Below are 14,517 nucleotides of genomic sequence, written 5' to 3'. Positions count from 1 at the left end.
TATATACATTCTTTTTTTCATATTCTTTTCCATTATGGTTTATCATGGGACATTGAATATAGTTCCCTGTGTTATACAGGAGGACCTTGTTGTTTCCACAGCTCCTTGTTGACTTACTCCTCTACCCGTAGTGTTAAAACACAATTCATCCTTCACGATGCAAAGCAAATGGCACCTTCCCTAGGGAGTCTCTCTGCTCGTCCCCGAAAGAAAAGAACTCTTCCCTCTTCACCCCCCAGGCACTTGGCTGGTATGCCATTAGATTTCTTTAAGCTCTGCCTTAAGTTTCAGGCAGCTATTTAATCTCTTTTCTCCCGTTAGTCTGAAAACTCTTAGAGGGCAAAGACTGAGTCTTATTCACTGCTGTGCCCCTGGAATCTAGTATCAGACTTTGTGTAAAGTGAATCCTAAAAAAAAAAAAATTTTTTTTTTTTGGTTGACTGAATTAGCAAATGAATGAATGAACAAATGATTAGAACAGGAGTGGGAATGGCCATCCCATAGAAAGGCTACAGCACCAGAGTCTCAAAAAGTCTTTGGAGCCGATGTTGAAGGGCGTCAAGAGGCCACCCCAGAAGGCAGAGCAGTCCCCATGCTTGGTGTGTTTGTGTGGAGCCGAAGTCCTTCCTTTCAGCCCCAGCCAGCAGGCTGAACCTGCAAGCAGGCTGCCTTTGTTGGAGGCTGGACTACCTGCTCTCACAGGAAGCTCTGCCGTGGGGAAGTCCACGCTTGCCAAAACCTCCTCAGTTTTCTGCCAAGTTGGGAATCGTCTGCCACCCCAGGCTCAGGGACAGTTCAAGCTGCCCCAGATGGGCTGCTCAGGACATTCCTATGTTGTGAAATTTCCTTTTCTGGGGGCCATAGGGCATCATGGGAAATCTGAAATGCCAAACAGCTGTTCACCTCTGGGCGTGGGACGGGATGGTCCCCAAGCCCTGTGATGCTCCTCTACCACCACAGAGCTTAGAGCAGCAATCCGGGCCTGTATTGGGAACGTGTCACGTCTTGCCCAGGTTCAGATTAATTCCTTTCCTCAGGAATTTATCTATCTATCATCTATCTTTCTCTACATATATAATGCATTATTTAATTTAGAAGAGGAATCGCGGTTTTGATTTTTCATCTCAAACATGGATGTCTCGGACGTCAAACTTGGATAGTTTTCGATATATGTCTTTGTTACAAAGAGTAAGCAAATTATATTTTAAAATTCAACTTCAGGAATAATGAAACAAGTGTGAATCAAAGCACCATTTTCTGTCAACTGGCATATTTTTAAAAATGATAACTCCCCATGCTGGCGAGGTTGTTTAGGAAAATGAACACTGCCAATGACAACATAATTTGGAATAACTTCCTTGGTGGGCAATTTGAGATATATCAAAAGACTCTAAAATGTGTGTTTCTTCTCATCTAGCAGTTTCATTTCCAGTAGTTTATGCCAGAGAAATAATTTAAAATACTATCAAACCACTGGTTGTAAGAATTAAAAAAAAAATTTGGCAACTTCAAAGTCCAAATTACCAATACGACAGAAAACTACACAACCATTAAAAATGAAGTCAACGAAATTTTATGAGATTAGAACAACATTGCCAGCAAGAGGTGGAATTATGGGTGATTGTAATGACCTTTCTAAATTTTCTCAAATGCCTATGTGTTACTTTGGCGTACTGCAAGATATTTTAAGTAGTCTGAGAAAGCCCTGCCCTGGAGACTGTTACTACTTTTGCTCTTGTCTAGGGGTCTCCACTTTCCAAATCGGGAGGCAGGGGTTCAGCAGCAGGGCAGAAAATTCTTCTGCTCTCCTCCCACCCACTTTCCAACCTGAGGCAACCACTTCAAAGACAGCCATTCCCCCAGCAGCTCTGCAGGTTTCGTGGGCTGTTGCCTTTGTCCCCCTCATCTGTCATCAAGAGAAAGGCCGCAAGCCTGTGGTTGACCCCGTTTTGACAAGACTACCCAGCACACCTTACCTGATGGGATGTGTTTCTGCACCTACTTCCCAACAACAGAGACGACTTACCTCTCACTGAAACAAGCAATCTTTCCTGTGTTTCTTCTTGTAGAGGAACAACTCCCGCCGCTTTGTGAATTTATGTCTTATCACATTTCTGCATAGCTTAAATGCCTCCTCCCGACACGGTGATGGGTACGTCCCATCCTTTGAGATGAGCGTATTTTATTATCCTCGTGAACAGTGTGCCATTTCCCTGCCCCGAAATTAAGTGTTTTTCCTCTACCTGAAGCTCACTGGTGAGACAGAGACTCTGAAAGGCAGAAAGAAGGGGGTGAGGGCCTGGAGAGGCAGGCAAGGGTGTGATGGGGCAGGAACGGGTCAAGGGAGGGGATCGCTCCGGCAGGGGTATCTGGGTTTGAATTCAATCCCGGCTCCGCTTTGGGCAAGTTAGTTCACCTCTTGAGGCCTCACTTTCATTCTATATCGTCTGGGGCTCTGGGCAGGGATGGTGCCCACCTTGCAGAGCTGCTGTGTGGGTTCCATGAGTTTATACACACGGAGTACTTAGAAGCCTGCCTGGTACAGAGTAAGTGCTTTTTAACGATCAGCTTTTATCACCATTACTCCTATTGGTACAATACTCTTCTCTTCCTCTCCTTGCAATTAATGTCAGTGATGTCTGTGCGGACCCTTCTGAGGACTGGTGCTCTGAGGCTGAGACTGGGTGTTTGGCACAGATGCCCCTAGAATGTTTTCCCACCTGACACTGTTAGAGAAACACATCCTGACCATTACCCCAAGGGCAAATTTAAGGGTGGCCTGGTTTTCAATGCCAAAATACCCTGTACATCTCTCTACTCACACCCTTGACTTTACTACCTGTTGCAACTGCTCGAGTACTGTCGGCCTCTCCTACCTGGCAATGATGACCTCTTCACCCCTATGTCCTCTGCCCTTTCATCTCTAGACCTCCATCATTTCCCCTCCCCAAACTGTGCCTTCCACTTCCCCACCTCAGAGAATGGTGTTGCTGTTTACCTAGCTGCTCAAACTGCCTTATTTCCCACAAGACCAACAACTTCTTACATGGTCTCCAGGTACTTATGTTATATCCCCCTAAACTCATTCTTCTTAAGAGACGTAGATAGCTTCCCAAAAAAACAAACAAAAAAACCCCCAGAGCTTACTAAGTCATTCTATTACTTAAAACCATTAAGGCACTTGTTGCCCTTAGGATGAAGTGAAACTTCTCAGCTTGGCTGGCCGGGGCCTCCTACCACTGGCCTCTGCTTACCCTGCTCAGCCCGTCCTGAGCCACTCTGCCCTCAGCCCTGCCTGCGGCGGCCCTAGACTCCTTTCAGTTTCTCAAACTAAATGTGCTTTTCTGCTGCCTTCACACCCACACACACATCGTGCCCTGCTCCGCAGCCTCACTCTTCTGGCCCTTCGCATCTCAGCTCACGTGGCATCTCATCCAAAAGGTGTTTCTGACTGTCCCCCAACATAACTTCGGTGATCACAGCCATCACTGCATAGTGTTGTGACTGTGTGCTTTCCTGATACGTTAGGAATTCCATGCAGGCCCCAAACTCACGGTGTTGCTCACTGCCGAATCCCAGCGTGAGCACAGTGGGGGGCACACTAAGAGCACTAAAAAACCAAGAGAAGTGATGTATTTCCACTTACGTTTGTGGTCTCCCTTCCCTGTACCTTCATCCTGTCTCCTCTTACCAGGTACCTCTCTCCCCAGAGCTAGCGCTTCATCCCTTCACGAGCTCCTGCCCATAGGAGGGTTGCTGCAAAAACTTTCTGGAAGGATCACATCTCTCACAACTGCCTTCATAAGAACTTTTTTTTAATTATTATTATTTAGAAATGCAGTTATATACATAGAACAATTAAAATTAAATTAAACTTTGTACAAATATTAAAATACTATCTTCACACCCACTGCAATGTACAGGATACCAAAAAATATATATATAAAATAAAATAAAGCAAACCCAAACTGACTGACATCCTGCACAGTCAATGATGCGTGTGTCATGTGAAACCACTGCAGAGATTCCATAGTGGTGTGATGAGAAGCCTGGGCAGGGTGTGGTGGGCTGCCAGGCAACCCTCCTCGCCCCTCTCTCCTCCCTGCTTGGCGATCTGAGTGCTCTGCCCCTGCATCTTCCCCAGCTCCTAGCAGAGGGCTCAGCCTTGGGGTTCTCATTCAAGATTCCACCAGATTTTCAACTGGCGGTTAAGAGTAGTCGCTTCCCAGGAAAGCTGAGCCTGCCTTTCCCTCTCCGGGGAACTGGCTACTCTACCACTCGGTGCACCCATCTGTCGAAAAAAATCCTCTCGGAGCCCCTCACCGGACACCAGTAATGACAGGCCCGATGCTGAGAGCCAGGAGCCCTAGCAGGCTCCACGAGAAACGCTCCCAGCCTCTATCCTCAGCAAAGCACATCTGGAATTAAGCTGTCAAGCCCGCGTCCCTTCCCTCCTGGGCCCGTTATTCTCAAGGTGGGGGGTGGGGGGGGAGGAGGGGAACAGGCAAGGATCTAGAAATATTTGCAGCATTTTCCATTCTCTACGTAAAGATGTTCCCTGGGAATGGAAGTGACATTGTTATGTAGAAAGCAAGTGGTTTGAGCTCTTCTGGGATGGGGAGGGGAAAGGCCGAGTGCTAGGATTCCTGTGCCACCACTAACTTAGCAGGAAAAGTGTACCTTTGTCTGTCTTGCCCTCCAGCTTCTCCACGGAGCTTTAAAGCTGGGGGAAGGGGAGAGGAGGAGGGCAGGAAGAATGGGGATGACAACGTGAGTTCTGTTTGCAAATGGAGTGTTCGCAGGATGTACACTGAAATACCTTATAAAACCAAAAGAACTCACAAAGTGGCCAGGACTCGGCCCATTTCACGGTTCACACCCAGTGAAGTGGGAGCATAGCACACAAAACTCAAAAATGGCAAAAGACAGAGCCTACGTGCTGAACTAAGGCATTGAAAGGGATGGAAATTTTAAGTAATTTTCACCACATACTGGCCCTTGAAAGTCACTGGAATGTGACTGCAAGTTGCCAGGATATAAAACCTGCACTGAGTCAGCTCATGTATGCAAAACAAACAAACAAAACAGAACACCCCTTTTTAAAAGTCCTTTGGTGCCAACCGTTCTCCTGGGCAAGTCCTCTGCTGGACTCCCCTGGAGGGGAGCCCGGGAAGCCAGACCATGGGCAGTTTTCCCCACCTGCTCCAGGCCCCTCTGGCAGCCCCCAGCACCACCTTTTCTCTCAGCCAGGCCCCACTCCAAGGCAGCTGTGGGGGGGGCCCTGATCCTTCGCAAGGGACAAAGGCCAGAAGCTCTAGAAACGGCAGCGCATGGCTGATGTGGGAGCAGAAAGCTCACTGCGGTAAGCCGTCGTGGGTGTCAGCAGCAATGAGGCTGGCTCTGCACCCACAGGCCGGGGGACTCCGGGAGGCCCCAGCAAAGCCAGTGACGTGGGGGACGTGGCAGGGAGGTTCCTGACTTTTCTCTCTTCCCTACCGGGTGGCAAGTCTGGGCTTGTGATCCCCAGGGCGGGCGGGCCAAGTGGAAGAAGGGTTCAGAGGGCAGGCGGGCCAAGCCGGTCACCTCTGTGGCTGAATATACCGCAAACAAAAAGTGCAATCTCTTGGGTGAGAAACCCAGAGTAACTGGATAGAAAAAGGTAAGAGCTTCCATTTAAAGAAAGATCCTAGACTAGAATTCAGGTGTTGGAAGATTGGGCAACAGAAGCTGCAGGCTCAGCAATGAGACTTCGGATGCCTCCCCCTGGTCCCCACTGGTCCCTGCTCTCTTTTGGAGGAAGACAAGGGCTGCCGGTGGGTGGAACAGAACCTGTGCAGGGTGAAGCGGCGGGGCCGGGGACCCTGCCCTCCAGATGGGCCCCGTGCCAGCAACGGCCAGCAGGCACGTCTCCAAAAACGGCCTCTTCTGAGGCCAAGGACAGCCCTGCTCTGTTCCACCTCCCTCCCTCCAGCTCTCGGGCCAGGGCTGAGGGCACACAGCACGAGAGGGCTCCCGCGGGGAGGAGCCCGACGCAAGCAGGCGCTGCCCTCACCTGAGCCGAGGGAAGACTACAGGGGCGGCGAGCCCCCCGGCAGAGCCCGGAGTAAAGTGCGCGCGTGAGAGTGGAGGCGGGAGGCTGAGGGCGGGCCATTCGTTCTTCTTCTCTTGGAGGCCACCCGCAGCCACCCCGGAGCTACCCTGTTAGGTCAGGAACTGAAAACACATCGGGCTCTACTATTTTCACCACCCCAGACAGAGGCTGGGGGAAGGAGCGGAGGCGCGGTGCTTCAGAAACAAAACAGTAACACGCGCTCCGTAGTGCCACATCTCCTGAAGAGGCAGCAGCCCTGTCAGTGTGGGACCCTCGGCCAAGGGAGCGGCCCCAGCAGGGCCCCGGAGCCAGGCTGCTTCCAAACCATCTCCACCAACAAGCTGGGGGGGTGGGGGTGGGGGTGTGTGTGCCGACTGTGTCTTGGGCCCTCCCGGTGCCGGGAAGACCAGGGAGTCGTTTGCCAGCTGTGACGAGCGGAGGGGCGGCAGGGGAGGGTGGAACGAGGAAAAGCAGCAGCGAGGCAAGCAGCAGGATGCTTCCTGGGCACAGTTACTAAGGCACGTGACTGTGGTGAGGAGGACCCTCAGGACCGGGGCGGAGCTGCCTGCAGCTGCCTGGGGACACGGTCGTCCGGCGCCTCTCAGGCCCCCTTCCCTCACCATGAACCCAGAACAGGGCAACTGGCCCAAACTGCCAGCGACCAGATGGGCATCTCATGGCATCTCAGCAACACTCCCGACCCGTGGATGACTCGCCTCAGGGCTCGGCCGGCAAGGAAGCCGGAGCTGCGCAGGATCAAACCCAGGAGGCCGCATGCAACTCCCCCCTATGCTCCAGGGAAAGAGAAAAGACCGGTGCCAGGAAGGCCAGATGCTGGAAGGAGGAAGTGAGAACTTGCATATGCGCAAGGCGATCGATCATTATCAGCCACCGTCCTCCCCTCCCTTGGGATCTTCTGGATGCTTCTTGGAAACTCGACAGGGCCAGGCGCTGGCACCTCTGAGCTACAGAGCTGGGCGCTGGGACAGCTCAGGCCAAGGGAGCCACAGCTTGCCTCAATTCGAGCCACTCTCGGATCTGCTCCTGCTAAGGGCAGCGGTGCCAGCCCCCAAAGGAGACAGGCCAGACCCAGGCCCGGCCCCCTGCGTGGCAGAGTGCCGCCACCAAGGCTTGCAGGACAGCAACAAGCCAGCATGACAGGGACACTGGACGGGCGGGAGGAAGGCACAAGTAAACGCAGCGCTCTCGGGCCCACGGGGGCTGCCGCCCAAGCGCTCGCTCGCTGGAGCGGACCCGGAGGGCTCGGGGAAGGAAGGGCTCAATCCAGCACATTCAACGATGTCCCCGACACAGACGGGAAGGCTGGGCCAGGCAAAAAGCCAGCTCCTCCAGCTGTCCAGCAGGCAGATGGTGAGAATCTTCCTTGAGTTTCCAGCCAAGGTGGGCCTGCAGGCCCTCAGAGATACAGAGATACACAGATACACAGGTGGCAGCTCAGGTATCCGGGCAGGGCAGCTGGAGTACGCGGTGCTCAAACCCACAGGGAGAGGGAGGGAGGGCAGAGAGGAGAGAAGCCAGCGGCAGCCCTCATGCTTCTTTCAACAGTGGGATATCTGCGGGCAGAGGAGGACGGAGAGCACAGTGGTTAGCCCGTGTGAGTGACTCTGCAGCACACCTGACCCCGTCGCAGGGATCCTATGTTTAAAGAAATAAAATGCCCTGTTCACAGGCTTCTAGGTAGCCTAAATCCCTCACCCTTTTCTACTCCTTCCTTGCTCATCTCTCCCTCTGCCTCTGTGACAAAATCTGAACATTCAGTCGGGTATTCAAACCCCTTCTGGTCCTACCACCTTGAACCCTCTTCTCTGCTTTAACTATGCTGGTTTAGTTGCTTCTCTTTCTATCCTTATTCTCGCCCTATGAGGCTCCTGAGCCCTGGTTAAGTCTCACCTCCTCCTTCAAGCCATCCTCCAGCTGTGTGATACTGAGTACATCACTCCCCATCTCTGGGTCTTGGTTGACTCATCTGTCACCGGGCTTAGACTGACACCTTAAGGGCCTGGCTTCCTTCAGTACTGTCAGCCCCAGACAGCTCAGTCTTAGCCTGCAACCAACTCGATAACCTATGTGTCTTGTTTTTTTGCACTCCTCATTCTGACATGGACCCTACCACTCTTGGTTCCATTTTTTCTCAAGTATAGGCTTCATCTTCCCAACTGACTGACAATCCATGTGGGCAGAGAGCATGTTTCACAGCTCTTCCCATCACACCTGAAACCTAATCCAGCACCCGGCACAGAGGGGCTCTGAGAAACGCTTGTTCAATACCTGGGACAAAGCAAGGGAGCAAAAGGAGGAGAAGGGAGAAGAGCTGGCACCACCCTGGCTCCTCAGGAAGGATAAGGGCTGAGGCTTGTGTCAATACGTGCAGACATACGATATGCAAAGCTGGCTGCCCGTGGGGTCACTGGCTTCCACCTTTAAACCCTGGCCACCTATTTAGTGGCCCCTTCCTAGCTCTACATCCCACCAAGAGAAAAGGAGGCATGCTGCTGGCAATCAGGAAACCCTACACCTGATCTGCACTTAAGAACTTCCAACTTCTTTGCTTTCAGCTATTCTAAACCATACACATGAACTGTGCCCAGGACTCCCAGGAAACTGAGTTTTCTCTAAGGCTCTTTTACCGGGGGTGGGTGGGGGTGGGTGGGGGTGGTTGGTAAGTATAGAAGTCCTCACTTTCTAAAGGGAAACATCTAGATTCGGTCTGCATCCTGAACCACAGTGGGATTTTATGTAAAGATGTTTTTTAAAGTGACAGAGTCAATCCCGATGTTCGACTCTCCAGGCTCCCGTAAAGGCAGAGGTGTCAGGAGGGGGCAATTTTGTTCTCTGGCTGGTTTGCCACAAAGGACCTGGAGTGACCTGGGAGGCAGCATGGCACCATGGGGCTATAACGCAAGTTTGGGAGCAGATCCATCGGCTTCAAATCCCAGCTCAGCCACCTACCAATGGGCAAATGACTTAACCTCTTTGAGCCTCAGTATCCCTATCTGTAAAATGGGGCTGGTAATAATACCCACTTCTCAGGATCACTGTGAGGTTTGACTGACACAGAGCAAGAAAACCAACTAGCACGGGACCTGGCATGCTCCCATTTAAAATGAAGCAGCTGGAATGCTCCGGGAGAGGCAGGCTCAGTTTCCTCTGTCATAAGACCCCACACCTCCTTGTTATTCCTGTTCTTTCAGGAACATAAAAATTATGACAAGAGGACAGGCCCCACTCCACCTCCAACTGGCTGTCTACCCTTTGATTTAGCATATCCCTGAGGCCATGAATAGTTTCGGAGACTCCAAACCTATTAAAATTCACAGACAACAGTGAAAAGCCTCCCTATACAGAGCCCAAAGGCCTACCTGGGGCTCCGAGGGTAAAATTCTATTCTGTAGGATAATCCCCCAGGTATTATCTTTCTTTGCCGCCAGATACCCCAATCATCAGAAAGGTTCGCCTTCCTTCCTCACTCCAGCAAAGACCCTGAGCAGATAATAACTTACGGTCAGCACCGAGCACCTACCATCTGTGTAGTCCTCCGACGTGAGGCTTTGTATGTCGCTGTTCTCTGAATCTGGGGCTTCTTTGTGTGCCACTCGGCTGTTCCCTGAGCTGGCCACCCAGGAAGAGGGGGCTGCCTGATGCACCATCACAGTCTCCGAGCCCCGAGAGCCCCGGGCTTCACACAGTCCAGGCTGGCCTGGGGCCTCCTCCTCTCCACCTGCGGAGGAGCAGGCCCCCTGGTCCTGCAGCTGCTGCTCCCTTGGCCCGCTCCTCCCACTGGGCCCAGACCCTTCTGACAGCACAATCTGCACTCTGGGGTCAGCGGGCGGCACACAGTGACCGGAACTGCCGTACACAGCCTCCTCATACGACGGCAGCGCAACCTGGACTCCATCCACCATGATGGACACCTGGTCCCCGGACACCCCCTGGTCACGCCTGCATCCGTAGGGAAGGACAAAGGAAGAATCAGAATACACGCACAGGTAAATATCACAATATCAACACCACCAACCGTTTCTGACCACTTACTATGGTACCCGGCATGGCACTAAGGGCTTTACACACGTTGCCCCACTGAGTCCTCACCTGAGTCCTTTCAGGTAGATTGACCAAGAATGCAGATGAGGCTCAGAGTAGTTAAGTAACCTACCCAGTCGCACAGCTGGTAAGGAAGGAAGCTAGGATGTGAATCCATTCCACCTGCTTCCAAAGACTGTGTTCTTAACCTCTGGGTACACAGGCACCTAGCCCTCTGGGTCCTGTGCAAAAACGAGGAAGCTAGAGACCCAGAAATAAAGCCATTCACTCAGCACAGCTAAGACAGGAAAGTGGGAGAATGATGGCTACAAATACCCGTGAATATACCCCTGCCTGCGCACTTCACGCGGGTATACTGTACGGTATGTAAATGACATCTCCGTCAAGCTCCTTTTAAAAAGAGGAGGAGGAAAAGCAGCACCGTGGTCTGGAAATGGGACACTGGACTCAAAAACTGAAGAATTTTATTCTTTTGACTCAGCCACTTTGCTGCCTTTTATTTAATTTTCTTTAACTTCGTAAACTTAAAAAAAATATGTGAATTATAACACAAATATTAGACAAACATCGAAAAATGTACAGCTGACTTATTCCAGAGGTAACATGGCGTACAAGCCCTAGCTGGGTCAAGAAACAACACTGCTGGTACTGCCTACCCCACCCACGCCGTGTCCATTCCTATCGCCGCACCACCAAAAGCAACCACGATCCTGACTCTCATGAAAATCGTTCCTTTGACTTTTATTTTAGTAATTTTACTGCCTAAACATGAATCCTTCAACACCAGTTATTTCTGCATATTTCTGACCTTTATATGAATGGGAAAGACAATAAATGCACGCGTGTGTGCGTGTGTGTGTGTGTGTGTGTGTGTCTGGCTTTGTATTTAACTCAACATTATAACATTACGTTTGGGAGATTTATCCATGCAAATACTTCTTTTCTGGATTACTTTTATACATGCGCTTTTTTTTTTTTTTTTTTGGCCACTGTGAGGCTTGCAGGATCTTAGTTCCCAGGCCACAGATTGAACCCAGGCCCCCGGCAGTGGAAGGGCAGAGTCCTAACCATTAGACCACCAGGGAATTCCTGAACCATTCTGAAAATAAGTTATTTCTTACTAATTAAGACAGTAGTTAGCACACACCTCCCAAGAACCTCTTTTCCTATGTTAGCTACAACAATATTTACATCCTGGAAATAACATTGGTATAATACTGTAATACAAATGTTCCCAACTACCCAAAAATATATCTGCTTCAGCTGCTGTCTTGTTTGTTTTCATCCACAATCCGATTATGGATCATGCATTGCACTTAGTTGTCCTGTCTCTTGCATCTCTTTTAATCTAGAACAGGCCAATCTCGGCCTAGAACACTACACGCCACAGCACTGTCTGTGATGTCATGTCCTCTTCTGTGTGTCACACCAGGAGACACGTAAGGTCTATGGCTGGACCATAGATAGATGTACATAGTACAGATAAAAATCTGTACTACCCAGTTCAAATGGCACACACACAGTGAGGATGACAGAAGTGGCACTCATGAAAGTGCTCAGACATTTCTGGAAAGAAGGGAAACTTTGATGGCAGGGTGGCATCCGAAAGCAGAGTGCATCCTGGCATGCGCTTAACTTTCGTTATTCAAAATAACATATTTTTTTTTGTTTAAAAAGTAATAGATGTACAAAATTTAAACAGGGTCTATAATGAAACCCAAATCTCCCTGCCTCTTAGGCAAAATCAGTTACTTTGAAAACACTGACTAGTTAACTACCAGGGGAAAATGATCCCTAATTTGGAAGAAATGAGGAACAGCTCGAGTTGACTTTACGTGGCAGCTGTAGCCAATTCTTTCAAATAAACAGTCCCTTCCAAATCTTCTCTAGTCTACTAATTGTTTAACTACCTTTAAAAATAGCTGCTACCCCCTGCCCCAAACAAAACAAAATAACAAGAAGAAAGAAGAATCACACACACAGTACACACAGATATTAACCTGGTCCTTGTCTGTGCATTCCAAACCAGGAGCATTTTATTTAACGCAGTTTAGTCTGCTCCTTCGTGCCTGTGCCTGACAACAGTCACTGAGGAAGGGCTGTGGATGGACATAAACTGTTTTCTTCAGAGGGAACGAGGAAGGGCCAGGGCAACCCAAGCAGGTAAGGGGGCCATGCCAGCCTGGGAGAGTCCACCATGAGGGACCCACCGGGGGCCAGGTCCCCACCATTGGCCATCCCCACCCCAACCTCACCTATCCAGTCTGGGATGATTTGTGGCTGGTGCACTCACCTGGAATAAGGAAAGTGACAAAGGTAGGCAAGAAAACCACTTCCTCGGTTTCTAGTATGGTATAGTGCAGTGTTTGCCAATCCCAGCTGCACGTCAGAACCACCTGGGGAGCTTTTTAACCCACTAATGCCAGGCACCCATCCCAAACTAAAGAAATCAGAACGTCTGGGGATGGAGGCCCAGGTGCTGGCGTTTGTTTTTAGTTTCCCACAGGTGCCTCTATGTGCATCCAGGAGAGGGGAACAGGGAGACAGGCCAGTGGCTCACAGCCATGAGCCTGCATCCGAAACGCTTGGAGGGCCTGAGAAACACAGAGTTTCTCATTCTGTTGGTCTGGGGTGGGGCCTGAAAATCTGCATTCCTAACAAGCTCCCAGGTGATGCTGAGCCTGCTGGGACCACACTTTGGGAACCATTGACGTAGGGGAAATAACATGCCATTCGAGTTGGACAGACTGGGGTTTAAATCTCACCTCTGTCGTCACCTAGAGGGAGGACCCTGAGTGAATTGACTTAACCGCTCTGAGCCTCAGTTTCCTAATCTGCAACGATCCAGTGAGGATGAAGACAATGTATGCAAAGCAAAAGCACAGTGCCAGGCACATCTGGAAGCTTAACACACGGCAGGGCCCTCCCCTTCCCCCGGGTGCACACAGACCAGCAGAGGCCAGCAGGCCCTCCAGCACCCCTCTGCCAGCCAAAGGCCAGCCTCCACCGTGACGCACGCCGCCCGCTGCCACTGGCCCACCTGCTGTGATGGAAAGACTTCAGCTTTGGCTGCAGCAGCACAAACAGCACCACCAGGAGGAGAATGAGCGCCACGGAGCTGGCAGTGGAAGCCACGATGGACAGCGTGGGGACCCCGAGTGACGTGTGGGCGTCTTTGTCTACGGGAACAAGCCATCGTCAGACGTGTTTTGTACCCTGACACACGGAACGTGAGCCCCACGGCTGACCTTGTCAAGGGCCCCCTGCACAGTGCCACGCTGAGACATGCTCCGTACGGCCAGGGCCACTTTTGGAGTAACGGTGCAGAGTGGCTTTTACATCAGGGAAAGGGGACATTTCCCTATTCTGTTCCTGAATCTAAAATTCCCTTCACTTCACTTCCCTAGAGGTCTTACCTTTATAAACCCCATCTGATCCTGTCCTTAAGAGCAGGCTGGAAGACATGAACCATCCAAATGCACACATCATTCCACCATCTGAAGTCCCACCCATGTGGCAGGAAAATTTATAAGAACAGGGCGGTAATAACAATCTAAGATCCTGCAGCTGCAGTTGTAAACCTCAGGCCTGTCCCCACCCTTCTCTGGGGTGTCACGGTCTTGAAGTTCGAGTGAAAGCACAAAGATGGCTGCATGACACACTCTCCCGCAGGCAGCTGGATTTCCTGTCATGCATGACAGGAGGAGGCGGAGGGGGATAGGTCTTCTGGCCAGCTGGACTGCAGCTCCGTGACAAAACAGTCCACTTCCATTCAAGGAAAAATAATATAAAAGAGACATTACAGAAGGTGCTCGCACCGCGCTCATGGGTTAGCAGAACACAGTCGGAGGTCACCGGCACTGGGATAGGCAAACAAGAGATCCAGTGCATCAAAGGGACTTTACATAGCACAGCAGATGCCTCGGTAGCTCGGCTGAAATGCACTGGGACACGCACCAGCAATCCAAATGCCTTTCACAGAGACATGAAATCCCAAAGGAAAGGAGGCTGCAGGGCATCCGAAGGGCCATATGCTGCCCCACAGCACAGGGTGCTCCAGAGGGAGCAGGTACCACTTCCCGGGAGTTAGAAGAAAGCAGGAGCCCAGCAGCACCCCTCACTCATCCGCCAAACTGACCCTCGTTGAGATGACAGCTGATCTCCATGGCGGGCTTCCACTCGCCATTCTTACACGTCAGGTACTTGTAATCACCCTTCAACATGTAGCCTTCAGCACACAGGTACTCGATGACGCTGCCCGAGTTCAGGGGGTCTCTACAGGGCCGGGGGTGGCAGATGTAGCCACCATTCTCTGGCTCCGGGGGCAGGGAACACACTGCAAAGACAGAGAGAGCAGAGGTACA

General features: G+C 51.0%; 1 protein-coding gene across 4 annotated transcripts in view; it reads right to left on the bottom strand.

The window, feature by feature from the left end:
• Positions 1 to 470: 470 nt before the first annotated feature.
• SUSD6 (sushi domain containing 6) overlaps positions 471 to 14,517 on the bottom strand; it is a 97,215-nt gene continuing 83,168 nt past the window's right edge. For all 4 annotated transcript variants that reach the window (XM_030855356.3, XM_060294949.2, XM_060294950.2 and 1 more), the window contains exons 3-6: positions 14,292 to 14,489; positions 13,194 to 13,332; positions 9,633 to 10,051; positions 471 to 7,665 (exon numbers count right to left, since the gene is read on the bottom strand). In XM_030855356.3, the coding sequence (XP_030711216.1) occupies positions 7,640 to 7,665; positions 9,633 to 10,051; positions 13,194 to 13,332; positions 14,292 to 14,489 (782 nt within the window). In that variant the 3' untranslated portion in view covers positions 471 to 7,639. The remainder of the gene's footprint in view (positions 7,666 to 9,632; positions 10,052 to 13,193; positions 13,333 to 14,291; positions 14,490 to 14,517) is intronic.

This window comes from Globicephala melas, chromosome 2 (genome assembly GCF_963455315.2).
Source record: "Globicephala melas chromosome 2, mGloMel1.2, whole genome shotgun sequence".
Taxonomy (NCBI): Eukaryota; Metazoa; Chordata; class Mammalia; order Artiodactyla; family Delphinidae; genus Globicephala; species Globicephala melas.
This window is presented reverse-complemented; position numbering and strand designations above follow the sequence as displayed.